This window comes from Synchiropus splendidus, chromosome 12, assembly GCF_027744825.2.
Source record: "Synchiropus splendidus isolate RoL2022-P1 chromosome 12, RoL_Sspl_1.0, whole genome shotgun sequence".
NCBI classification, from domain to species: domain Eukaryota; kingdom Metazoa; phylum Chordata; class Actinopteri; order Syngnathiformes; family Callionymidae; genus Synchiropus; species Synchiropus splendidus.
The window spans coordinates 6,945,285-6,969,233 of NC_071345.1; the positions used below are offsets into that span (position 1 = coordinate 6,945,285).

General features: G+C 42.4%; 4 protein-coding genes across 6 annotated transcripts; 3 read left to right on the forward strand and 1 right to left on the reverse strand.

The window, feature by feature from the left end:
- The first annotated feature begins 1,393 nt into the window (after window positions 1-1,393).
- On the forward strand, window positions 1,394-7,763 carry gata4 (GATA binding protein 4). The gene is made up of 6 exons (XM_053880907.1): window positions 1,394-2,078; window positions 4,816-4,982; window positions 5,061-5,186; window positions 5,585-5,666; window positions 5,769-5,908; window positions 6,739-7,763. Exons 1-6 carry the CDS (start codon window positions 1,574-1,576, stop codon window positions 6,862-6,864), a joined length of 1,146 nt encoding a protein of 381 aa, XP_053736882.1. The 5' UTR covers window positions 1,394-1,573; the 3' UTR covers window positions 6,865-7,763.
- Window positions 6,490-10,035, reverse strand: LOC128768200 (uncharacterized). The gene is made up of 3 exons (XM_053880906.1): window positions 9,946-10,035; window positions 9,799-9,864; window positions 6,490-9,179 (listed from the first exon to the last, which is right to left on the reverse strand). Exons 1-3 carry the CDS (start codon window positions 9,957-9,959, stop codon window positions 8,057-8,059), a joined length of 1,203 nt encoding a protein of 400 aa, XP_053736881.1. The 5' UTR covers window positions 9,960-10,035; the 3' UTR covers window positions 6,490-8,056.
- Window positions 10,036-12,944: 2,909 nt separating this feature from the next.
- fdft1 (farnesyl-diphosphate farnesyltransferase 1) lies at window positions 12,945-19,604 on the forward strand. 2 transcript variants are annotated; one of them, XM_053881624.1, is made up of 8 exons: window positions 12,945-13,120; window positions 14,523-14,620; window positions 15,324-15,507; window positions 15,590-15,718; window positions 15,994-16,185; window positions 17,451-17,627; window positions 17,874-18,026; window positions 18,092-18,316. In XM_053881624.1, the coding sequence occupies exons 1-8, from the start codon at window positions 12,971-12,973 to the stop codon at window positions 18,314-18,316; spliced, it is 1,308 nt and encodes a 435-aa protein (XP_053737599.1). In that variant the 5' UTR covers window positions 12,945-12,970. The 2 variants fall into 2 exon arrangements, with proteins under 2 accessions (XP_053737599.1, XP_053737598.1); XM_053881623.1 differs by lacking the exon at window positions 12,945-13,120 and having other exon boundaries at window positions 13,131-14,620; window positions 18,092-19,604.
- Window positions 19,186-23,647, forward strand: ctsbb (cathepsin Bb). 2 transcript variants are annotated; one of them, XM_053881625.1, is made up of 10 exons: window positions 19,186-19,304; window positions 19,933-20,050; window positions 21,661-21,746; window positions 21,816-21,930; window positions 22,292-22,407; window positions 22,734-22,819; window positions 22,881-23,024; window positions 23,090-23,206; window positions 23,289-23,417; window positions 23,491-23,647. In XM_053881625.1, the coding sequence occupies exons 1-10, from the start codon at window positions 19,186-19,188 to the stop codon at window positions 23,565-23,567; spliced, it is 1,107 nt and encodes a 368-aa protein (XP_053737600.1). In that variant the 3' UTR covers window positions 23,568-23,647. The 2 variants fall into 2 exon arrangements, with proteins under 2 accessions (XP_053737600.1, XP_053737601.1); XM_053881626.1 differs by lacking the exon at window positions 19,186-19,304 and adding an exon at window positions 19,629-19,665.
- The last annotated feature ends 302 nt before the right edge of the window (window positions 23,648-23,949 follow it).

Genomic DNA, 23,949 nt, shown 5'->3' on the forward strand with positions numbered 1-23,949 from the left:
TATAAAACATATGTGCTCCTTACGGTAATGCACATAACGCAGAATCCATAAAGCCGGAGCCATAAAAACTCCAACAGACTTTGACTTGAGTGACACTCACACACACACACACACACACACACACTAATATTATTAGCGGGCAATTGGTCGCCATGTTATCAGCATCAGTTACACATTAATGACAGTTCCCCTTTTGCTCTTTAAGGAATATCCCTCTATTTAGTACGCACTGGCGACGCCGCTGGACCAATTAACCCCCAATATGTGCAGTGAAGGCTGAAGGGGAACATGAGTTGTTCATTGTTTTATACACACACACTCACGCTGTAGTCATTTGAGTCACATAATAAAGTGAGAGAGTCTGTCAGGGAAGTGGCCGAACAATGAAACGTCCTCCAGTGTTTACTTGGACGAGCGTTTAAGACAAGTTCGAATCCGACTTCATGGAGACAAAACCTATCTGAGACTTCCGAACCACGGGCGTCCAACGCCATTATTCTTCTTTGTCAAGAAAGGGGAAAAGCAATCGTTCACCGTGTAAAAGGCACTTCCACTTCATAAGGATGTCAAGTTGTTTTTCGTTTGATAAGAGACTGTGATGACCTTGTGTCCAGGCTTGGGACTGCAGCTCCCTGTCTGGTATTTGTTGTTTCACACTCCTTATTTTGCCTTTTTTGTGATCGTCACTGGCTGTCAAATAAAGTTTTAGTCTATTCAATTACGCCTCATCTGCTTTCACCTCACAAGCCCACATCATAAGGGTATTTTAGGAGGAGAATTCTTACATAAAATAATATTCCGTGGCAGCTGATGATCATGATCATTCATTTTATTCTAAAAATGATGGAGGAGGAAACCACGAGTCAGCTCTTATGACAGTGTATAATAAACATTAATTGTCCCTGAAAAAAGTCCACATACTAGCTGAACTTGAGTTTAAAAGGTCACTTGTTTGATTTACTTGTTTATTTCATAGCAAGTTATATATATATATATATATATATATATATATATATATATATATATATATATATATATATTAACGACGCTATTTTAATTAAAACAGAAAATGTCTTTATCAATAATTTAATAACAGAAAATACATCTCGATTTATTTATCTAATAATGTATATATATATATATATATATATATATATATATATATATATATATATATATATATATATATATATATATATATATATATATATATATATATATATATATATATATATATATATATATATATATATATATATATATATATATATATATGCATGTTTGAGTGGGTGTGCTGAGTGGGTGTGCGCGTGTGACTCAAAGACAGGGGGCGGGGAGGGGGGTAGATAACAGAATTGATGAAGGTCCGGTCTCTCACTCCTCCTCTGCTCCTCTCGTGCTTCATTCCCAAAATGTTTCTCCTCTTGTCTCAACTTAAAATTGAACTTTCCTGAGATGATAAAATTGACAGCAATCGCTCTCATCTCGGCGTAATTTCCTTCATCACCCCGGGGCCCGTTTGAGTTCAGTCCTGCTCGAGTCAACGGCGGATGTGCATCGTCCCGGACTGGATATGTACCAGGGCATCATGACCACCAACCATGGACCTTCTTCATATGAAGCTGGATTTCTGCACAACTCCTCCGCGGGCACCTCGCCGGTCTACGTGCCTACTACCCGGGTCGTCACCCCCATGATCCCGGCGCTGTCTTACCTCCAGACGCCCGGCGCGTCGCAGCAGAGCAGCCCGGTGTCCAGTCACTCTGGCTGGGCGCAGCCGGGTGGAGAGTCGGTGTCCTCGTACAGTCACTCCCCGGTGTCCCCCAGGTTCAGCTTCTCCACGAGCCCCCCACTGAGCTCCGGGGTGGCCTCGGCCCGGGACACTGCGGCCTCCTACAGCAGCCCGATTAACGGCAGGGAGCACTTTGGGGCCCGGGGCCTCAGCAGCTCCTTCCACAGTCCTTATCCCGCATACGTCAGCCCCAACATGGCAGGAACGTGGCCGGCCTCTCCATTCGACAGCCCGGTGCTGCACGGACTCCAGAATCCACCCGGCGCCGCCAGGCACCCAAATATCGGTAAGAAAGAACACCCATGTATGATACTTGATATTTGTGATAAAGCATTGTAAAACACAAAAAGCCTTTACAACTAGTTCAACACAGATTCATGACTTCATTGTACGACAAAGTTAATCAACGGCACCATTTTAACTAGAACAGAAATTTGTTTATCAATAATTTAATAACAGAGAATACATTGACATTTATTTATCTAATAATGTTGATCGAGAAATGACTTTGGAACGAAAAGGTGTGGATAAAAACGACATAAAAATCGATTTGTAGTTGGCCATTTCAATAAGATTTATTTTTAATTTTGTGTGATGTAATGCTGATTATATGTGTTTAATATCTACAAATATAGCTATACTTTTTGCACAGGGTTAGACGTTGTCTGTAGGAGTATATTTGAATATGCATCAAATGCAATCCTTCTTAAATTATTATTGATTTTAACTGTGGGCAAACCTTATAAATGTGACTTTTGTTTTCTGGTTTATTTTAATTTCTGTTAATAATTACGTCTCTGAAGAAAGAAATGTGTGTGAGACAGAGAGGGAGAGTGAGTGTGTGTTCGTGTGTGTGACTGAATCATATTCGTTTCATTTTGTTAATTATAATCTATGTATTTTTTTTAATTATTATTTTAGAAATAAATAGGTGATTTTCAAATCGTTTTTTTCAGCATTCAAATGCGATCGTCACATGACCTCAACGAATTTGTCTGGGATCCAACACTGACGATGAGATAAAAGAATTGATCCAATTTGACCGCCAATCATCTGATTTTAATCACGACAATGCGCTTATCGCCGAGACAAATAGTGGTGGATGAAGTGTTTATGAATCGCTTGACCACGTCATCGAGACGGATTTTAAAAATAAAGACAGACTAAAAATCCTTTCAGCGACTTAAAAAAAGGCGAAACGATGATCTTATAGTGTTACTTTTATTTTTAGTTTCGCCTCATAATGTATATTTAAATATATAATTTATTAAGTGGGGCATTTTCACTCGCATGTTATTATACATTTTTCAGCGAGTCCTCTAAATAGGCCGCGATTTAATTGCCCTTTTAATGAAATTACGTGTATGTATCAATTTTGTTTTAAACATGATACGTTGTAACAGTAAATCTAAACACACCGCTGCTAGATTCTCTGACCACTTCCGTTCTACAGACGAATGTAGAACATTCGCGATGGATTAATTCGTTTTTCATTAATGTATTTACTTATTTTTAAAATGCTTATGTGATATTTTGCATTTTTTGTGACAGACATTAAATATTCTAGTTAATAATCTAATTAATAGACTAATTTCTGTTTTTTTTATTTTAAATTCTATATTATTTTTTCTTAAAATTCTACTAATTAAAAGTGGCATATGTGGTATATGAAAATATGATTTTTAAAAATGCATTTAAAACTGTATTTAAAATATAACACTGAATAATTTTTCTTGCTGTGTCCAAAATAACGTCTTAAATCTTTAGTTGTGTTATTAATAAGTTGCTGCTGTTAAAATCAGCAAATAAACAAACGAATAAAATGAAGAAATAATGAACAGGAGCGCTTACAACGGCTTATGAGCAAATTATTTATCACACTTTTTTTTAAATCAAAGGAACTCAACATAGGTGTGGAGTGCTTTGCAGGACCGTATTGTCTTTTTTTCTGCCTGAAATCAACAGAGAAATGAATAGGTTTCATACCACCCATCAGAAAAATGATCGACATTGTTTCACTTATTTTGACTGCCATTATCTATTGAAATTTTATTTTGTAATTTTGGTACCTTTTTTCAATTGTATCATCCATGTCAACATCTCAACCGAAATGTGTTGTATTAAAGAATTTCAAATTCAGTCCCACAAATAACATACAATTTGTGGTATTCAATGAAATAGAAACATGCTTTTCCCCTTTTCCTAGTTAAAGAAATATATTATGATGAAGTTAATAACCCTGTGTCTGCAGAGGTGGGGAGTAAAAAAGTAGTAATAATACCTCATTATTGACCTTAAATTCAGAGTTTCACTACCTGTACTTTGAGTATATTTTTAAGGGGAGCGAGAGAACGAGCGATGAGGATGTTGTCCTCTGCAGAGCATTGTGTTGGCTACATTTGCCTCCTGGCTCAAGGCTGATGTCGCAGCCTTGGAGGGACGTTTGCCGTCAGGGGCTGATTAAGTCTATGTGGAAAGGTGAAGCACAAGGTGTTGTCCTCATCTCTTTGTCAAGCGCTCTTCTTCTCGGTCTTAGTTACCTTCTTCTTTCAGACTAAGAGCTGGTGGAAAAGGCCAAGCAGTCACAGTTTGTTTGACTTTCGGATGGAGCTCTATCCGTCTCTATTTCCAGCAGACCCTTTATCTGAAGCTTTGAGATAAGAAGGAATCCAGGCTGATGTTGTGGAGCGGCCAGAGGGCTCAGCGAGGGCCGGCGTCCCCTGCTGGTTGTAGAGTCGGGAGGATTTGTCGAATCTGTGTTGGCTGAGAGTGAAACCTCTTTACCTTCATTCATGTTCTGCTGGGTAGCAGCCAGCAGTCCATTAAGATCTCCAAGATTTCAGAAGTAAATTGAGGATGATGCTCCCAGGTGTGGTAAAACTTGCATGTCACAGTTTTGAACCGTGACGTGGATTCAAGAATAAAACAACTCTATTGCTAAAGTAACTTTTGGGGAATGTGTGAAAACTGTTAGCTCAGTTTGATTATTGAACTTATCTCATTTTTTTTTTCTCTTTCCCCAGATCTGTTCGATGACTTTGCTGAGGGTCGAGAGTGTGTTAACTGCGGTGCGATGTCCACCCCTCTCTGGAGGCGAGACGGCACGGGACACTACCTTTGCAACGCCTGCGGACTTTACCACAAGATGAATGGCATCAACAGGCCGCTGATCAAACCCCAGAGAAGACTGGTAGGAAACGCTCCATCACCTTTCCCGCCGATATTTTGAGTTTTATCGTCCTGATCTCAGCCTCTGTTTTGGATCCAGTCTGCCTCCAGGAGAGTGGGCTTGTCCTGCACCAACTGTAACACTACCACCACCACACTCTGGAGAAGGAACGCAGAGGGGGAGCCTGTGTGCAACGCCTGCGGACTCTACATGAAACTCCACGGGGTATGAGACACATGACACACACATCCATCCGCTAAGAGGTCAGGCCCAGTCTGACCTCCATCCTAAGGGAACACTGAGGCATTCCCAGGTTACCTGTGAGACATTGTCCGCTATATGCTGACTCTGGTTGGGACGTCCTCACAGTCAGACATGGCTGCACACATGGATACACACAGAGGTTTCCACTGGCACACACAGAACTTTGCTGTCCTACTAACCTTCTCAAGTGAACCAGATAGAAATATAGTGTAAGAATAGGGGTGTAGGACGGCTGGAACTCCCATTTGAGCCAAGCTCCTTTCCGACAAATTTCAGTCATTGACGTTTAGTTTCTTAACCCATGGAAGTCATTGTTTCCTGCCAAAGTGAATGAAAATAATTCTGTAAAAATACTGCAGGTCCCGCGACCCTTGGCCATGAAGAAGGAAGGAATCCAGACCAGAAAACGCAAACCAAAGAACCTCAACAAGGCTCCAAACGGTAAACATGAATCACATGTTTTACTGGGCATGAAGACCCATGAAGATGATGCACCAGAGAAGATCATCACAAGGTGCTGACTGTACCTTTTTTTTGCCACAGGGACTCCAGGAGGCGAAGGGACTCCAACCACGCCAAGCAGCACTCCTCGCACTCCAACCACTTCCACAGAGGAGTCGCGCCAAATAAAGACCGAGCCAGAGACCCACAGCTTGTACTCTCACCACAACACACAAACACAGGTACAACAAGCAGATACACTTGTTTTATTACGAGCATTTGGTGCCTTAAAACGTCCAGTCCAAATCGTTATCAATTGCCGCTACCTAGTGGTAGTTTCAGGTACTGCATTTAGTCAGTCGTTGGCTCACTGGTCAGAATTAGCTTCAAGTCAACCTGCTTGAATTCAACAATAAAAGAGACGAAAGATGAAGATTTTAAGAATATTGGTGTGAATATTGTGTTGTTTTTGTTGTGTCTGCGCTGCTGTCCTACATCGATTTAGGCCCCGGGGGAGAGGCCCCCACGGTAGCAGCGAAAAGAAAGCATTTTGCCCAATTGACCATTTCTTGGTATGATGCAATTCATCACAAACAATTCAAATTATAAGAGTTTCAACTTCATTCTCAGAGCCATTTTTCTAAACTCAAAGTTGTGCTGCATGAGTTTAAAAATGGCCATATTTTTGTCATTCTGATATTTCCCAGATAGAAAGTAAAAAACTTTTGACAGTGAAAATGTGGCGCTGAAGCTGGGTATGAATTCTCCATTTGATGTTTGATGTTGAAAACCATGACAATTTAGAGTTCAGGCCAGTCATTGACAAAAAATGTGGATCAATTTTCAGGGTATCAGGGTCTTCTCTGTCGAGCCAAAACTAGTTTTAATTGTCACTTTGTCAATAGAAAAGCTCTCCATGATATAGATACTTTATTTATGTCTTCGTGCTGCTCCCCCAAAATGTGGCCTGCCTTGTACAATCACAACACTTCCTTTTTTTGTAACCCTATTCCTTCAAAATAATATAAAAAAATGTTTTTAATCACTGCATTTCTTGTCTGTTTACTTTCAGATTTCTGCCCTGCCAGCCTACATGTCAACTACAGGGGGCGCCATTCCTCTCAAGATGCCATCTGGAGGTCACAGTGGATCCTCTGGCTCCAAAAACGAGCCCTGGAGCAACCTTATCTTGGCTTAGAGGACCCAGCAGCACCCACCTAACAAGCTGCCTGCAGAATAAATGCAATATAAAGAGAGACTCTCTAAGAGGAGGTGAAGTCACGTCTCAGGAGTCCCTGGTGCTCACGTCCTAGGAGAAGACGATACTGTACAGGAGAAACCTTGAGATCCGAACTTGGCCAAAGATTTCTGCAGTTGCTGCAGGTGACAGGTGAATAAAAAGAACTTTTGTCCAGTTTGCCTGCCCCAGAAGAAACACAGTCCTGAAGAGATGCATGACAAATGTATGTTATCATCAATGTGTAGACCCAAAGTGACAAGAGGAGCGTAACGGTTTTGTTCACCTTTACATATTAAAAAGGAAAATGGTGTATTTAAAGGCATCACTGAAAGCCTGACTCTCATTTACTTGGATGCTCAATTCTGTCAACAAGTTCATGCATTTTAATGATTCAAATCACAAGAACTCAAGTTAAACTGAGGCGAGAGGTAGACTGGGTGGTTTGAGGCTGCTTAGATGTGTATCACACACAAGCTTTTTGGAGGCGGAGTTCCACTCAACTGCTGGTGAATAAACAATTTCTTCACAAGGATGTAAGAAAAAACATGTACATGAAACAAGAAAAACAAAGCCCAACAACACCACAAAATGCAACTCATCAAATGAAGTGCCAAAAAACAATTTTAAAATATCTTATTCCGCCCAGTGACGACAGCACCAATGTGCTTACTTCTGTGACCACCATATTGACCAATGTGTGTTCATTTTAAATGCTACATTTATGGTTGTAGATGTGATAAATATTGTCTCCAGTATAATTCCTTATACATTTATTGTGCTACACTGCTGTGAATGAAAAAAAAAAGATGTATAGATTCTGTGTATTTAATCCTCTGGGGGCCCCGGAGACGAAGACATTAAAGACAAAGGTTTGTAACATAGTTGGTACGTGTGTTGTGTTTTTAAAGCTAGGGACATTCCAATGTTCAGGGAGACGTCTTAAGCTGGACAAGCTAAGACGTGCAGAGAGTCACAGTAGCTTCGCTAATTTAAACAGCACAATTTCCTTTGTTCTTTTATCCATTAGTTAGCATGGCGCTATTGCTAGCATGAGCAGCTTCTTGGCGTTTGCTGTCCTGTGGTGGTGGTGAAAACGTGAGCTACGCTAACAGGCTGCCCTCAGGTGTCTGCCGAGTTCGTGACTATAGATTCATGAAAACTGGATTCTCCCAATTTGCAAATACTCCTTTGTTAACTCAGCGATGTCCTCAGCAAACAGTTGAACAGTGCGTCGGTTCAAGTCCTCAGTCAGCTTCTCCCTGACAAGCTCTGCATACTTGTCCTGCACCAGCTGCCTCCAACACTCCTGAAACAAGCGTTGAACCTGCTCCTGGCTTGAGTTGGAGGACGCCTTTCTGAAATGCTGTTGCAGCGGAAATGACCGTCCTCTCTGTAAGTGGTCCTCAAAACTTCCTCCTCTCTCAGTCAGCAGAAGCTGAGCAGCTTCATTGAACTGCTTCATTTCCTGTTTAAAGACTTCCTTCTTCATTTCTGTTTCTAACTCGTACACACTGCTCATACGTTTAAAATGTGGCTTCAAGTCCTGCTCCTTTGTTATGGTGAAAATGACATTCCCGGGTCTCAAAAAGTTCTTGACAACAGCATAAATACTCTCGCAAATCGGTGTCAGATTGGTTTTCTTAGCAAGTTCAAGGTAGCTAGTGTAATCTCCAGCATGGTCAACGCAATCCACCTGTCCATAGCTCAGATCCTGGAAGAGGTTTTCTTTGGTTCCTTTGAAGCCCCAACATCTTTTAAAACCAATGAAAGTCTTGACACCAAACTCCCTCCACCACGCCTGAGACATCTCCACCATGTTCAACATACACGGCTCAGTGTTCCTCATCAAACACGGACTGTTCACCGTAAAAATGTAGACTTTCCAATCGTCCGAGACAAGCTCCGACTGCAGGAGCTCCTGAGTCTTCTGGACGACTATCTCCTCGCTGTGTACATCCTCTGCATAGTCTGGATAATAAGGTCCATGCATCACCACCTCCTCTGGTTTCTCCAGAACAGCCCACGAATGCTGCTTTTCCTCAGGGCTGCACTCCTCAGAGATGTCTCGGTGAAACTCTAAATACTTGTTGTTGATTGACTGATCAAGGTCGATGACTTCAGAGGCGTGTTTGAACTTGAGGTGCTCCACAACTCTTTTGAGGGAGAATTTCGGATCGGCCCAGGAGGAAATCTGTTGACAGAGCCGTTGACTGTCAGTCATGGGTTTGGACTCTCCAGCCACTTCACCTGTCCGGACCTGACTGTTGCTCATCCTGGGGTGAAAGAGAACAAAGAAAATGTTGACATTTTAGACACTATTCACATCTTCATCTTCCAGGGTTGACGAAATTCAATTGGTTCCTCGGTCAACAAGTTAAGTTGCCTGTTGGGCGAAGAAGGGAGGACAGTGCTTTCTGTTGACAGGAAGTTGGATGAGCTCTAGTGTTCTAGCTGATGAACTTAGCTGTTGAAAGACGCCTGTCGCTTCAGGGCTGATGGACCTTTTTGAGGCGATTTCAAAAGGAGGGTCATTGACGAAGCTAGTGTGTTGGCAATGGAGATTCATCGTCCCAGGTTTGTCTAATAAACTCTCATAACTACGGAAGAGGATTAGGGCCAATGAAGAAAAAATAATTGGGAGAATTCTGACTTTTTTTTCCTCTGACTTTTTTATCTCAGACTTTTGACTTTAAAGTGAGAATTCTGACTTTTTTCTCGAAATTAGAATTCTCACTTTAAAGTCAGAAGTCTGAGGAAAAAAAGTCAGAATTCTCACTTTAAAGTTATAATTCTGAGATTAAAGTCAAGCCAATTTTTTCCTGTATCTTCCGTACATAACAGACTGTGAAAGTAAGAACCTTGATCAATTTCAAAAGCAAACTATGGTCATACTTAGCACGGCGGTGAAGCGCAGCCATGTTGGTCTCAACTTCAAGAAGTGGACGTTTGCGGCTCAACCTGAGTGAACGCAACAAAAACACTATCAATGCAGTGAAGCAGCACAGCCATGAAAACACGCCTGACCCCACATTCACTCACATAAGTCTCTCCATCTCATTCCTGTCCTGGATCCTCTCGCTTCTCTCTCCAGAGTGAGCTGAGCAGCAACTGAGTTGCTTGTAATGCAATGTTCACCTAAAGTCTGTGACCCTCAGCAGCTGGCTCCTCCCCCTGCTCACGGCCATACAGATAGACATCTCGCCTTCCAAACATTTTTCTTTTGCAACTGTCAACTGTCTTGTGACGTCAATGATGTTTCAAAGACACATTGAGGCAACATGCTTTGTACTGGAATTAGGATGATCTCCTGAATAAAATACAAATGTAAACATGGTAAAGGTCACCCTCGTGCTCAACATGATGTTTTCTTCTTGTTTAAAATAAATGCTCCACACTTGGATAAATAACCAGAAGATTGATCAACCAGCTTTAGTTTATTGAATTTGACTAGTTTCTTCTCAAGAATGGCTGAAGTTCTACATGCATTGGTGGCAGCTGAGTTCACTCAGAGGCAACACAATGTGAGACAGTACCAAAAACAGATGCATGCAGAGAAACAGGTTTGACGGGACTCTCAAGTGTGTGTATCTGAGAGCACATGTTTGTAGTAGTTAAATAACAGAAAAAAATCCTCCAGGGTGATGCTTGACTGAGACTGTGCATCGATATCATACCAAAATTGTGTGATAAATAGCCACGAGGTAAAGGAGATACAGTATTGTGGAATGATTCCAATGAAACCGTTATTTTATCGACACAGTAACTTCATACGATGTGGCTCTCATGCATTATAAATCAACAACAGTGTTTCAGTGTCGTCACAAATCACATGACCAAAATTGTTCTCTTCTAATCAGCTGGCATATTTCCAGATCTTCATTCCAAGTGTGGTGCGCCATCGATTCCAGTAAAGATGTCTTTTGTAATTCCCTAGAGGTTTATCTGTTGGTGCTAGTCCAAAAAAACCCAATGACTCTCCAAAATGCCACAAGCAGTTGAGTGACGGATGGTTTTGGCGAGTGGAGACGATTAAAAAAATGGCTGGAACTGTATGGCACTGTAAACAAGCACTTCAAAAACGTGTTTTTTTTTTTTTGTAACTCTGTCGATGAGCTGTTAGGATAACTTGACATTGAGTCAAGTGCAGTAAAATCATCTCAAAAAATGATGGCGGTGAAGACAGCGCGGGGCTCCTGGGAACCAGGAACTGCGTGGCACCGAGAATACTTTCATTACATTATTTGATTTAATCAGATCGAAATATATGAAAAACACCACCAATATTTGGAAAATGCATTGTCAAAAAAAAAAAAAAAGCCGCTGGTTTTGCTTCACCTTCAGCGTGCTTCTATACCGCCCTCTTGTGGCCCATAGTTGTCGTTTGCTATTTTGTTTGCCCTGAACTTGCATCCAAAGAGTTATCTAACTTCAGCAAGTGAAGGCTGAGAATGTGTTTGTGCACATGCAGACCTGGTGACACTTTCATCATTGTTCTTGGTGATAGTAGTTTGATTGTCACAGGAACAGCTTCTTCCCCTCGGCCGTCAGACTGTCGAATTCGTGAACAGCCTTGTTGTTATTCTATTTATTTAATTTAATTTAATTTATTTTTTGTCAGCACTTTATTCCAAAACACTTTCCTAGTTAGTGGGCTCCCCACTGACCATGGCAATAAATTTGATTCTGATTCTGATTCTGATTTACCAGCTCCATGAGCAATAATATTCCTCATTTATGTCTGTGAGATCTGTGAGATCAGATTGTCGATTGTAATATTAAAAAAAATGCCTATGAGCGATGTATTTAATAATGTTGATAATCAGAATCAGAATCAGAAAAACTTTATTAATCCCAAGGGAAATTGTGTTTGTAACATGCTCTGTACACAACATATCACAATAAATAAAAAAGAAATAATACTATAAAGTGCAAAAAAAAAGTGATGATCTTGAAAGATCTTAGAAAAACAATGTGCAACAAATGCAGTTCAAGAACATAAAATGTGCCAAAAAATCCTTCATTGTATTTATTTCAGGGACGAATTGTATGTTTTTACAGGAGGTCCTTTCTTCCTGTGGAGCTCGGTCTTTGAGTTGGGCAGTCACAGTCTATTGGTCCATGTGCTTTTGTATTGGACCAGGAGCTGATGGAGGGGGTGGGTGATGTTGTCCAGGATGCTCCTTAGTTTCAGGAGCATCCTTTTCTCCATAACCGTCTCCAAGGAGTCCAGTTTCACCCCCACCACACCACCAACTTTGTGGATGAGTCTGTTGAGACTGTTAGTGTTTTGTAAAGGGCCTCAGTGTTCTGAGCCCAGTCCACTTTATTGTCTATGTGGACCCCAAGATATTTATAGTCCTCGACCATATCCACATTGACCCCCCCGATGGAAACGGGGGTCACAGGAGACTTGGTCCTCCTTAGGTCCACCACCAGTTCTTTGAGCTGCAGATGGTTCAGCTCACACCAAGCAACAAACTCCTCCACCACAGCCCTGTACTCAGTCTCCTCACCCTTGCTGATACATCCAACTATGGCAGAGTCATCAGATAACTTATGAAGGTGGCAAGTCAAGTGAATAAATATAGCCTTTTCATTGTTCTGCCTCTCATATATCAATTATGTTGGTGACCGGTGGGAAAAATCTGATATAACTTCAGGCAGTCTGGTTGAAAAAACAAAAAATGCCTAACTTCCGCTTTCATTTTTGCAAATGATACACTTTCATCATAAAAAATGCTTCTACGTAATATTTGAATATTTATCGTGCGGAAGGGGTCGTGTTGACCCGCTAAAGAAGGTTGGTAATGTAGCCTCTTGTGAGGGCTCGTCTCTGGGCGGGAGTTCATAATTCCACTGAGCAGGTAGAGGATGAAAAGAGCCAATCAGGAGCGGACGTTTGGTGACACTGCGGTGGGGCGGGGCATCACGCCAGACGCTCTGCTCATTGATTGGACGCTCCGTTCTAAACCCATCACTGTGCAGCCAATGGGATGCCTCGGTCGATCTGACGAGCAGTGTGGTCGAAAGCGAGTCCTGCGGCTCATGTTGCCGAGCAGCTCAGATGTGGAGCATCTCCCCGATCCAAAAGGTTTCAGCGGACAGCAGTACAAACATGGACGTCCTCAAGTCACTCGGACACCCGGAGGAGATCGTCAACCTTTTGAAATTCAAACTCGGAGGATGCAGCGCGGTCATGCCAAAACTGGATTATGTGAGTAGAAGTTCCACAGGCTGTAATCTCTGGATCGTGATCCTCCTGCAGATACGTCACCATTTATCTGCGTCGCTTGGCTCTAATGAGGGAGTGTCAGTTAATTGGTTCTGAGTCCAAACCGACATAGATCGCAATTGACTTGCGCTGGATTTAAGGTTACGCAATGGACTTGGTGGATTCAGCAGCGGAGAAAGTTGATCTCCATCTCACCCTGTCCTCTGCTTCCTCTACTGTCAAACCTACAAACCTCACGTCCTCCTTCACCACCTCCTTCAATCTCCTCTTTGGCCTTCCTCTCCACCTTCTGCCTGGCAGTTCCAACCTCAACATCTTCCCTCCAATGTACTGGCTCTCTCTCCTCTGTACATGTCCAAACCATCTCCATCTAGCCTCTCTGACTTGGTCTCCTAAACACCTGGCATGTGCTGTCCCTCTGATCTACTGCTTCCTGATCCTATCCGTCCTGCTCACTCCAAGAGAGAAGCTCAGCATCTCCATCTCTGCTACCTTCAGCTCCACCAAGTCTCCATACAACATTCCTTGCCGACACCCTTTTGTCACACATCACACCTGACACTTTTGTCCAATGATCCCATCCAGCCTGCAAAAAAGTTTAAAAGTTTAAGATGCACAAATTCCCACAACTCTCCTAAGTCAAGTCTAATATATACAGTTATTTTGCACAATGATGAGTACGTGTAAGAAAAATAAAATAAAATGAATAAACCCCCCCCTATATTCAATATATATTATTACCAAACTGAAGTGTCGATTCTGATAAGTGAAGTGTGTTCACATGACTGACATGTACTTCTCTTTTTCACCACATGATGTCGACAAATCACATGTACACTTCGGCATTTTTACATTACAAATGATATGACGCACTTACATTATCCTGTTAGTCGGCAGTACATTTTGACGCGAATACCTTCCGTATATGTATGTATATTTGATTTTTGGTCCGTGTGCGCACTCGTAGTGATGCGGGGGGTTTGTTTTGGTTCGATGTGGGCGGGGCGTTTGTCAAATCTTGTCGTGACACCCGCGCCGACCTCCAAGCACCGTTCTCGTCTCGTCTTCAGCTGTTTGCACCGCTCTGGCTGTTCTCAGATCAGTCCCGAGTCACGACCTCCAAGCGACATGCACCGTCGTGTCTTTTAACCGGAGCTCGGTGGTGTGTCGTATGGCCGGAGCTTGCTGCAAGTGTCCGCTCTCCCTGTCCGTGTTCAAGCGCTCTCTCTCGGTGGTTCCACGGGGCTCCGCAGCCCGGCCCCCGCTCCTCCCGGGATCCAGGCTCGGGGAGCGGGGCCTGCTGCAGGAGGCCGCTCGCCCCGCCTGTGTCCTCAGACGAGCGGGGTCCTTCAGGCACTCGACCTCCTTCTGTGTCTCCTGTCAGGACTCCATGAGCGACAGCCTGAGGACCTGCTATCTGTACCTGAACCAGACCAGCCGCAGCTTCGCAGCCGTTATTCAGGCGCTGGACGGGGAGTTGAGGTAAACACAAGCACAAGTAGGGGCGTGTTCGCGAAGGTGTCTGAGCACTGGCTACACCCAACATTCACACTTTAAAAGATAAGTTCCAGAGCCACATTGCTGCAAAGCAAAGCGTCCAACTGACCCCGAAATGTGTTTAGTGAAGACCATTTTTGCTGCTATGTTCTTTATGACTTATGTCGATATGAGGTGACCCCTGTACTTTTGGGGGAGCAGGTAGTTTGGTGGTGGAAAACCACAACCTGATCCGAAAGAGGCGTTTGGCTCTTTATTATCCCAGTCAATGAGTTTGCTTTAAACCTTTATCTCTGATCAAATCTGAACATATGCTGCAGAACTTCCTTTGACACTTCCTAAAACACTGCTGGGCTCAGATTGGTTGAATTTCCTGAAGAGGCTGGTTCCGTTTTAACTTTTGATGATCAGTCTGTTAGCTCATCAAACTAATATTTAGGTTGTTCATTAGATGGTATGAAGGCAGAGAGTTGTCTTGGATCAAATATCAGTGGACTACTCAACTTTTTCAGCCCCTGACTTTGTGAGTCTAATTTAAGTGTTTAGGTCAGAGCTGTCACTTGAAGAATGACAGCTGTTTGTACATGCATTTTTAGTGTGAGTGAACTTATTGACCCCTCCCACTGGGGAACAGCAGGACCCCCTCTGCCAGATATTTTTCATTTATTGTGTTTTCTTCCCTCTCCAGACATGCAGTTTGCATTTTCTACCTGGTGCTGCGAGCGCTGGACACGGTGGAGGACGACATGAGTATCCCATTGGACAAGAAGGTTCCCATGTTGAACGACTTCCACATGTTCCTTTACCAGGAGGAGTGGCGTTTTAGAGAGAGCCAGGAAAAAGACAGACAGGTTCTGGAAGATTTCCCGACTGTAAGTTTATCAAATTTAAGTCATGTTTTGTGCACAAAAATCAACGAAAAGAATGAAACTTGATTGTGTTTTTAAAAACCAGATATCACTGGAGTTCCGGAACCTTGCTCAGGTATACAGAGATGTCATATCTGACATCTGCCACCGCATGGGAGTGGGCATGGCTGAGTTTCTGGAGAAGAAAGTGGGTTCCATGAAGGAGTGGGACCAGGTGAATACTGTCCTATCATAAGCTTTTTTGACGCCGACAACAAGACTGAATGGAAAGGACTGGTTGTCATTGGAAGCTACTGGGAAGGAAAAGGGACAAAGTTCGGGAGGTCACATGGTTTGTGCAGAGGAGAGACAGTGTTGCACCAAGAATAATTGAGATTAAAGTTATGATTTATTAATAGCCCTAGTTTGGAGACAAGTATATCAGCTGTGTTTTTGTTTTGTTAGTCGTCGGTCATCTGCCATCATCATGTATCTGCCTCCTCTCTGCAGTATTGCCACTACGTAGCGGGTCTTGTTGGCATCGGACTGTCCCGCCTCTTCTCTGCGTCGCAGCTCGAGGACCCGGAGGTCGGCCGTGACTATGAACTTGCCAACTCCATGGGCCTTTTCCTCCAGAAGACAAACATCATCCGAGATTATCTGGAGGACACACAGCAGGGACGTGCTTTCTGGCCAAAGGAAGTATGTTCTGCAGGAGATTGTTTTGTGACTGTGGTGTTCAAAAATGTTTTGTGTTGCTGTGGCTTGTATTGAGTCACTGTAGTAATAATAACAATGACTGTAGTTATTATCCTTTTAACTTGCTTTCATATTTAATTCTTTTTCAGTCAGTGAAGCATAGCACTCGAAAATGTAGAGAAATGTGTAACCCAACTTCCTGCCTAGATGGAGTGAGTTTGCAGCTTTACGTTAAAGCTCTTATTCTTAAATTGGTGAAGGGAGCTACTCCTGCGTGGTGCCAGTTGCTGAAAATGATGTAGTGCACATGCCATGCCTATAGGTGGTGTAATGTCCTTGCAACAAAGAAGAAGATGTTATAACGCTGATGCTTGAGCGGTGGGCCACATTAGCATAACAACCCGAACATGGCAACACAATGAGGTTGAGCTGTTGTTGTGAGTGTAAACTACAAATGTAGCATGACGGAAAGAAGAAGACTGTGTTTTTCAAAGTAATTTAAAAGACCACACGTTTTCCGACTTCAGAAACAAACTAAATCAAATAATGTGGGCTCTTCTTGTTGTGTAAACTGTTTCAGTTTGAGACAGAATCAGTCAGAAGTATTTCATGTGAAGCTGCTGGAGACCTCTGTCCCAGTGTTTATCAATGTTTAACTGTCAAACGCTGATAAACACATCTGCAGTGCGGGTTCTAAAATACATAATAAATAGAAACGCACACGAATGAGCAAGTGGTCGTTGTTAATGTTATAATGTTATTAGACTTAATATTATTTTCCATTAAACAGCAATGTTGACATGAATCGCCCGTGTTCTGTAAATGAAACAGAAATACCGGTAATCTTTCTATATATGGACCACTTGGTGGCAGTAGAAGCAAAGCACTGACGTGCGACCCTTGAACTGCTGAACTTTTGAGCAAACTCCTTCTTATCTACAATTTTGCTGCTGATATTTGTCCAATAGCTCATCGTCCTTATCGTTCCTGGTCTTTTTAAAGCTCATGCTGCTTAAATACACGAGTCATATCATACAAATATACGATTCCTCCCGATATTTAAAAAATGAATTTGACTTACAGATAAATAAATTATGATGAGTGCATTAATTAGAAATCAAGTGTGCTGCCTGAATTCCAGTGGGAAATAACTTGGATGCTCATGGTTCAACTTGGACAGCTGCGTTAAAAAAAAAAAAAAACTTGACTGTTATTATCATTATCATTCCGATGGAATTAGTTCCATGTCTGTCATTTTGTCACTCCAGGCTTGGAGTCAGTTTGCAGGTCGTCTGGAGGACTTGGCCCATCCTGAGAAACTGGAGTCGGCGCTGTCCTGCTTAAACCTGCTGGTCACTGATGCGCTGGGTCACGTCCCCGATGTCATCGCCTACCTGTCCCGCCTCCGCAACCAGAGCGTCTTCAACTTCTGTGCCATTCCTCAGGTGAGGCGGAGTTTCCGCGTGTGTGTCAGAAATATCACTCGCAAGCAAAATAAAGAATCCTGATCATGTGAGATTCTCTAATAAATTTAACATAAATTAACAAAATCATCTTTCACTTAGATTTTTTTGTTACATTACAACATTATATTTTTTGTAATAATGCAAAATTAGTGTGTGTATGTTTTTGGTGGTAAACATTTACTGGACTTGCTTATATTGTGAGTTGTAATGTCTTTGTTCGGCCAGGTGATGGCGATAGCGACTTTATCAGCGTGCTACAACAACCCGCTGGTGTTCCAGGGAGTGGTGAAGATCCGGAAAGGCCAAGCTGTGACTCTCATGATGGAAGCCACCAACATCCGAGCGGTTCAGACCATCATCAGCCAGTACAGTCAGGAGGTAGCTGTCGCCACATTTGCTCTCCTCCTGCTATTTTCCGCCTTCTAACCCACCTCTCTTTCTAGATCCTACACAAGGTCTCTCTCACTGATCCATCCAGAGAGAAAACCCTGCACATCCTGGCGCTGATCCGGGAGCGTTCTGCTGTGCAGCAGTCCTCCCTCCCTTCGAAGACGCACCACCTGTCGCCCATGTACTTGTCCGCCGCCATGCTTCTGGCCGCCCTCAGCTGGCAGTACCTGAGCACCGCGGCCCAGACGCAGGGCGCCGGGGACATGCAGGGCCAGTAACTGACTTGCTCCGGAGGATTTCTCTCAGGCTGCTGCTGAACTCGGGACTCCTTAATTGAGTAGATACCAGCAGCAGTCCGGAGTGTTTGACTCACTGCCCCGTGGTACCCAAGATGTGGTCGACTACTATGGACATCTATGCAGACTCTGGCTGGTTCAAACCGTATTCATTGGACGGGATTGTTGACACAAAGAGAAAATGGTTTTGTGATTACATTTTGGGATTTAAGAAATAATAAAAACATATTTTTCTAATTTTGTTAAAGAATATGAAACAATAACGTCACCAAAATAGATTTTCCTTATTGTTGTTATTGTGTTGATAATTTCGAAACACAAATTCACCTTTAAACACAAACTTTGTTTGGTGTTTTGTAAATGTCAAGATTTGTTTTATCAACAGGGTCAGTGAACGCACCAGTTTGTGGCAAGAAGAGAAAACAAGCAAAATGCTGGGACACGAGAAAAAAAAAATCTGTGTTTAAAGTGCACATTATTAAGCAGAAAAACATTCCATTCGTAAATCAAAGTAATTCAGTTTAGTTAGTCTCATATTTATTGACCCTCTATTGAACACATTTATAATCGTTCGTTTATAAATGTTGTTTATTATTATTAACAATATGACTGGTCCAGATATATTGTTATAAATGAGTAATGATGCACTCACCCTTCATTCCTATTGCAGTAATGTTAATAAAACAATCCTAAACATATAATAATTTAATGTTCACCTGATAATCATTATCTTGCATTTGCTTATAAAAAAATCATCCCTGTTTTAATGAGGTGATATTTACTTTCAACTATTTTTGTAGAAGAAAATGCTAATATTTATTTGATTACATGCTGAAAAGAGTAGTACTGAAATGGAGATTGGTGGCTGGTGGTGTGTGAGAGAAACTTGCAGTCAGTTGCAACACGTTTCCTCTTGCTGCCACTTCTCTCAGCTCCAGATGGCTGAACAGAATAAAGTCATGGCACAGACGTAAGTATAGACAACGCTCGTTGTCCCGACTAGCCAAGTGTCCTTACAGCTTTGGTGAGTAGAAGAAGGCAGAGTTAACCAAAGGAGAGCGACTATCATTGCCATGTAATGTGACATTTGTATATGGGAAATAAAGGTGTTAAGATGGTGTCTTCTTCCTGTTTACCACCTGAGTTACTGGCTTTATAGGGCCAAGGTGCATGTTTAATGGTGTCAGAAGCACCTGCAGAGGTGGACAGACATTTGATTGTCGCATGACTTATGCGATTCATTAAACCAGCATGTGATTCTGTTGCTTAAAACAACAATGAGGGAAGTAGCAGAGTTCAGACTCCAGAGAAGAAGATCAACCGCAACACAGGTAAGATGACCTGTGAGGAGATTCAGTCAAACATTTTCAGAGATTATTGTGAATATAATTATCATCGCAGCGCTAAAATTATTTCCCAATCAATTTTTAAATATATTTTAAGTACAATTTTTGTTCCGTTGAAAGCCAAACAGAACACATAACAGTGATCTTCATTTAACTGATGCTCACAGTGACTCTGTATATATATATATATATATATATATATATATATATATATATATATATATATTTTTTTTTTTTTTTTTTTTTTTCCAGGATGGCTTATCTTACCCTCCTCCTGGTGACGGCGCTGGTGTCCCTGGGCCATGCTCAGATCCCTTTTCTCTCCAGAGAGATGGTTGATCGTATCAACAAGGCAAACTCTACCTGGAGGGTGAGGAGGATATTATATAACCACCCACATTACTTTCAACAACCTTCAACAAACTTTCGAAACTATTGAGTTGCAAATATATTTCTGCTCCATACCGGCTTTTTGATATCTCTTGTTACACCATCTGAGACTAATCCACAGTCACTAACAAAGCTTTTTACATGAATACTTTCTCAATGTGGCTCAACAAAAGAAGGACGCCAAGGTGCATTCTGCAATGTCACCACTAGATAGCGCCGCCCGTTTTATTCCTAATTTTTTCACAGCTCAAAAACATTTAATTCGATGTCGACGTCTAAATATTTGAAACAATACCGACAAATATCTAATTCCACATAATTTATTCAGCATATTTATTGTTGTAATTTAGTGTTTGTCAGCAAAAAGGGAACGGAAACCGAGTGCTAAAATAAGCACAACATGCGACCAAACTGTTTGAAGCAGAAATAGTACAGGTCTGTACCTCATCATAAAATCTATTATAGGTGACTCAGCCAGAGCACATACAATACACATCTCTAACGTTGCGACTGTAAATAGCAATTACTTACCATTACATCTGTGTAATTGAGTCCAATTTCGACACACAAAATGGCTGTCAGATATTAAATGCTTATAGATTTGTATCCCTTTAGTGTGTCAAACAAATGAATGTCAGTACAGTGGCACCTCGGCTCTCGACCACAATCAGTTCCAGACGGCCGTTCGAGAAGTGATTTGTTCGAAATATGAATCGATTTTTCCCATTAACAATGAATGGAAAAAGAAATAATGCGTTCCAAGCCTTAAAATAGTCTTTTGTAGGAGTGAATGTAGAGTGTCTGCTGCAGGTGGCTGTTCCTCTGTGTGTGGCCGCTGCATGTGGGAGGGGTTGCCGAGTGAGTGACGTCTCTCCAGAAGTGAAGAGGTGCCCGGTGCGTGTCCAGCTCTGAATGTGCGCTTCTGTGCAGTTTGGCTGTGACAAAGTCATAAACCAAGTCACGCTCTGTCCCAGACTCGCCTCATCCCTGTCCCAGCTCCAGCCCACAACAGGACATCAAACCCTGGAGTGGAGGTGTAGAGAGCGAGCACCTCCCCCGTGACACTCTACCAGGGTCCAGTGTGGAGACAGGAAAGGTTTTACACCTCAATATGAAGAATAAAACAGTCAGTAAATGTAGCTAACGGGACACGTCTGCATACAGAGGCTGCGTTATACACAATAACAAAGCGCGTCGTGGATCAGCTGATTGGTCCGCGCACGTTATGTTTTTTCCCGCTTTTTTCGAGGCAGTTCGAGTTCTGGATTTTCATTCGAAATCCGAAGAAAAAAAATCTCGAAATTTTTGTTCGAACTCCGATTTGTTCGAAGTCCGGGACGTTCGAAAACCAAGGTGCCACTGTATCTGTAACATGGTGTTTTTTTTCTGTCTTTGAAAAGGCTGAAAAGTTATGTGACATTGTGTATTCTAATTTCAGCCAAATTATTTTGTGCAAACTATCTTTCTTTGAGCTTTACATCATATATTTTATGTCCTGACAGGGAGATCTACATATAAAACTATAAATGTTTACAGTTATAGCCAAATGTCATTGAAAAGAAAACCTGCTGTGACCTTTCTCTCCTCCAGGCTGAGTTGAACTTTCAGAACATTGACGAGCGCTACTTGAAGAGTCTTTGTGGAACGTTTTTGATGGGACCCAAACTGCCTGAGGTGTAAGTGTCGGCGGCCTGGGTTGAGCAAGCACCACGGGATGGTCCTTTAACTCATCACCTGTCGCGCAGGCTTCACGATACGTCACGGGTGAACCTACCAGACACCTTCGACGCTCGCACGCAGTGGCCCAACTGCCCCACCATTGCAGAGGTCAGAGACCAGGGCAACTGCGGCTCCTGCTGGGTAAGACGGAAATCTCATTCAAGACTATCAATGTTTGTCTGTATTGCAAGAATCTGAACAAACCTCAGCACAATAAAGGCAGGTGAGACACATTCCCAAACCCATCTTAAAGTCGATGTGAATGATTTGTAAGTTTCTATCTCCGAATGTGAATAAACAAACTGCACCACTATGAACTCCTGTACTATGGTAAGTATTCATCAGTGAGCTGTTATTAAATTGAAGTATTTCTTCAAGTTTCTTCTCGAGTCCAGCAAATTCAACAAAAAAGCTGGAATCATTCTAGAGATTCCATTCCATTGCAACTGAATATCCAAACAGCATGAAGCACGACTCAAATCCCTCACTTGATCCTCTGCAGGCGTTTGGAGCTGCCGAGGCCATATCTGATCGCGTGTGCATCCACAGCAGTGGAAAGGTCTCAGTGGAGATCTCTGCTGAAGACCTGCTCACCTGCTGTGATGAGTGTGGAATGGGGTGAGAGTCAATGCGTTCGAGAGGCACTCGCTACTTTGGAAAAAAATGTGTATATGTGTTTTTACAGTTCTTGTTGGAAGATAACTTATATCTTAGTTTGATGGATTTTGCCACCACAAATGGCCGCTTTTGTTGGAGAACGTTGCCTTTTGCTGGAGCTCTTTCTTTCCATGACCAAAAACACTGCCCCAATCGATTGGTTGCTTAGTTTTGGTGCCTTTTATGAGAAAAATAACAAACATGAATAGTTAAAAAGTGTTTGTGTTTTATTCTCCTGACTAAGGATGTAAAAGTGCTGTAAATGAAATGCACTTTTGTGGTTGTAGATGTTTTGGTGGTTACCCCTCTGCTGCCTGGGAATTTTGGACTAAGAAGGGTTTAGTCACCGGCGGCCTGTACGGCTCCAACAAGGGTAAGAAGGCTGCAAGTGTGACTGGAGTTGTGCCTCAGAATGATGACCTCTGTGCGAGCAGGTTGTCGCCCCTACACCATCGCGCCATGTGAGCACCATGTAAACGGAACTCGACCTCCGTGTCAGGGCGAGACAGACACACCCAAGTGTGTGGAGCAGTGCATCGGCGGGTACTCGCCGTCCTATCCGAAGGACAAATACTTTGGTATGTCGCCTTTTAACTGTGTTATTCCACCATCATCATACTGAGTAGTTTTGCTCCATCGCCAGGCAAACGCAGCTACTCACTGCCATCTGACCAGCAACAGATCATGACTGAGATTTTCAAGAACGGACCTGTAGAGGCAGCTTTCTCTGTCTACGCCGACTTTCTTCTCTACAAGTCCGGTGAGCGGTTTCAGAAAACCCAGTCTACACACCAAACATTCCAGCGTGAATATGAGAAATCGGACTTGTTTTGGAACCGCAGGTGTGTACCAGCACCTCACCGGTGAGATGCTCGGCGGTCATGCCATCAAAATCCTGGGTTGGGGGACGGAGAATGGCACCCCCTACTGGCTGGCTGCAAACTCTTGGAACAATGACTGGGGAATGAAAGGTCAGACAGTTGGGGAATATTTGAAAATACTTCTGAAAATATTAGCCAATTGAAAATAGCGTTTTGCTTCCAGGTTTCTTCAAGATCAAACGAGGCAACGATGAGTGCGGAATCGAGTCTGAGATGGTTGCTGGAATTCCTATGATCTAGATGAGACTATGTCAAAACACTGTTGATTGATTATAAAAGTTTACTTTTTTTCTTCTCATATATGTGTATAAAAATAAATAAACAAAGCATACATTTTGCTGATGTTTTCATATTGGCGCAAAGCATAGCTAACTTATTCCTATCTGACAATTCTGTCTGATTTTTGGGTTGCATTTTTTTTATATCTGTACAATAGCTTCATAAAGTCGCAGTACGGTTTTGACCTCATCATTTTCCCAGATGAGCTTTAATATTCGATGTCAACACAAGTTGCGAGGATTGCTGGTCCTTGGACTTATGAACTTAACTACAAACTTTCTGCTGTTCCAAACTGCATTGTGCGTGTATTTACATTGCATGCCTCCAAAACAAAGGGGGGAAA

Coding starts and splice junctions, on each gene's coding strand:
- ctsbb (XM_053881625.1), top strand. CDS start 19,186: ATGGAGATTGGTGGCTGGTGGTGTGTGAGAGAAACTTGCAGTCAGTTG. Junction 21,747..21,815: donor GGACCCAAACTGCCTGAGGT/GTAAGTGTCGGC, acceptor CCTGTCGCGCAG/GCTTCACGATACGTCACGGG. Junction 21,931..22,291: donor GCAACTGCGGCTCCTGCTGG/GTAAGACGGAAA, acceptor GATCCTCTGCAG/GCGTTTGGAGCTGCCGAGGC.
- fdft1 (XM_053881623.1), top strand. CDS start 14,310: ATGGCCGGAGCTTGCTGCAAGTGTCCGCTCTCCCTGTCCGTGTTCAAG. Junction 14,621..15,323: donor GCGCTGGACGGGGAGTTGAG/GTAAACACAAGC, acceptor TTCCCTCTCCAG/ACATGCAGTTTGCATTTTCT. Junction 17,628..17,873: donor ACTTCTGTGCCATTCCTCAG/GTGAGGCGGAGT, acceptor TTGTTCGGCCAG/GTGATGGCGATAGCGACTTT.
- LOC128768200 (XM_053880906.1), bottom strand. Junction 9,180..9,798: donor GCGCTTCACCGCCGTGCTAA/GTATGACCATAG, acceptor CTTTCACCCCAG/GATGAGCAACAGTCAGGTCC.
- gata4 (XM_053880907.1), top strand. CDS start 1,574: ATGTACCAGGGCATCATGACCACCAACCATGGACCTTCTTCATATGAA. Junction 4,983..5,060: donor TCAAACCCCAGAGAAGACTG/GTAGGAAACGCT, acceptor TTTTGGATCCAG/TCTGCCTCCAGGAGAGTGGG. Junction 5,187..5,584: donor TCTACATGAAACTCCACGGG/GTATGAGACACA, acceptor AAAATACTGCAG/GTCCCGCGACCCTTGGCCAT.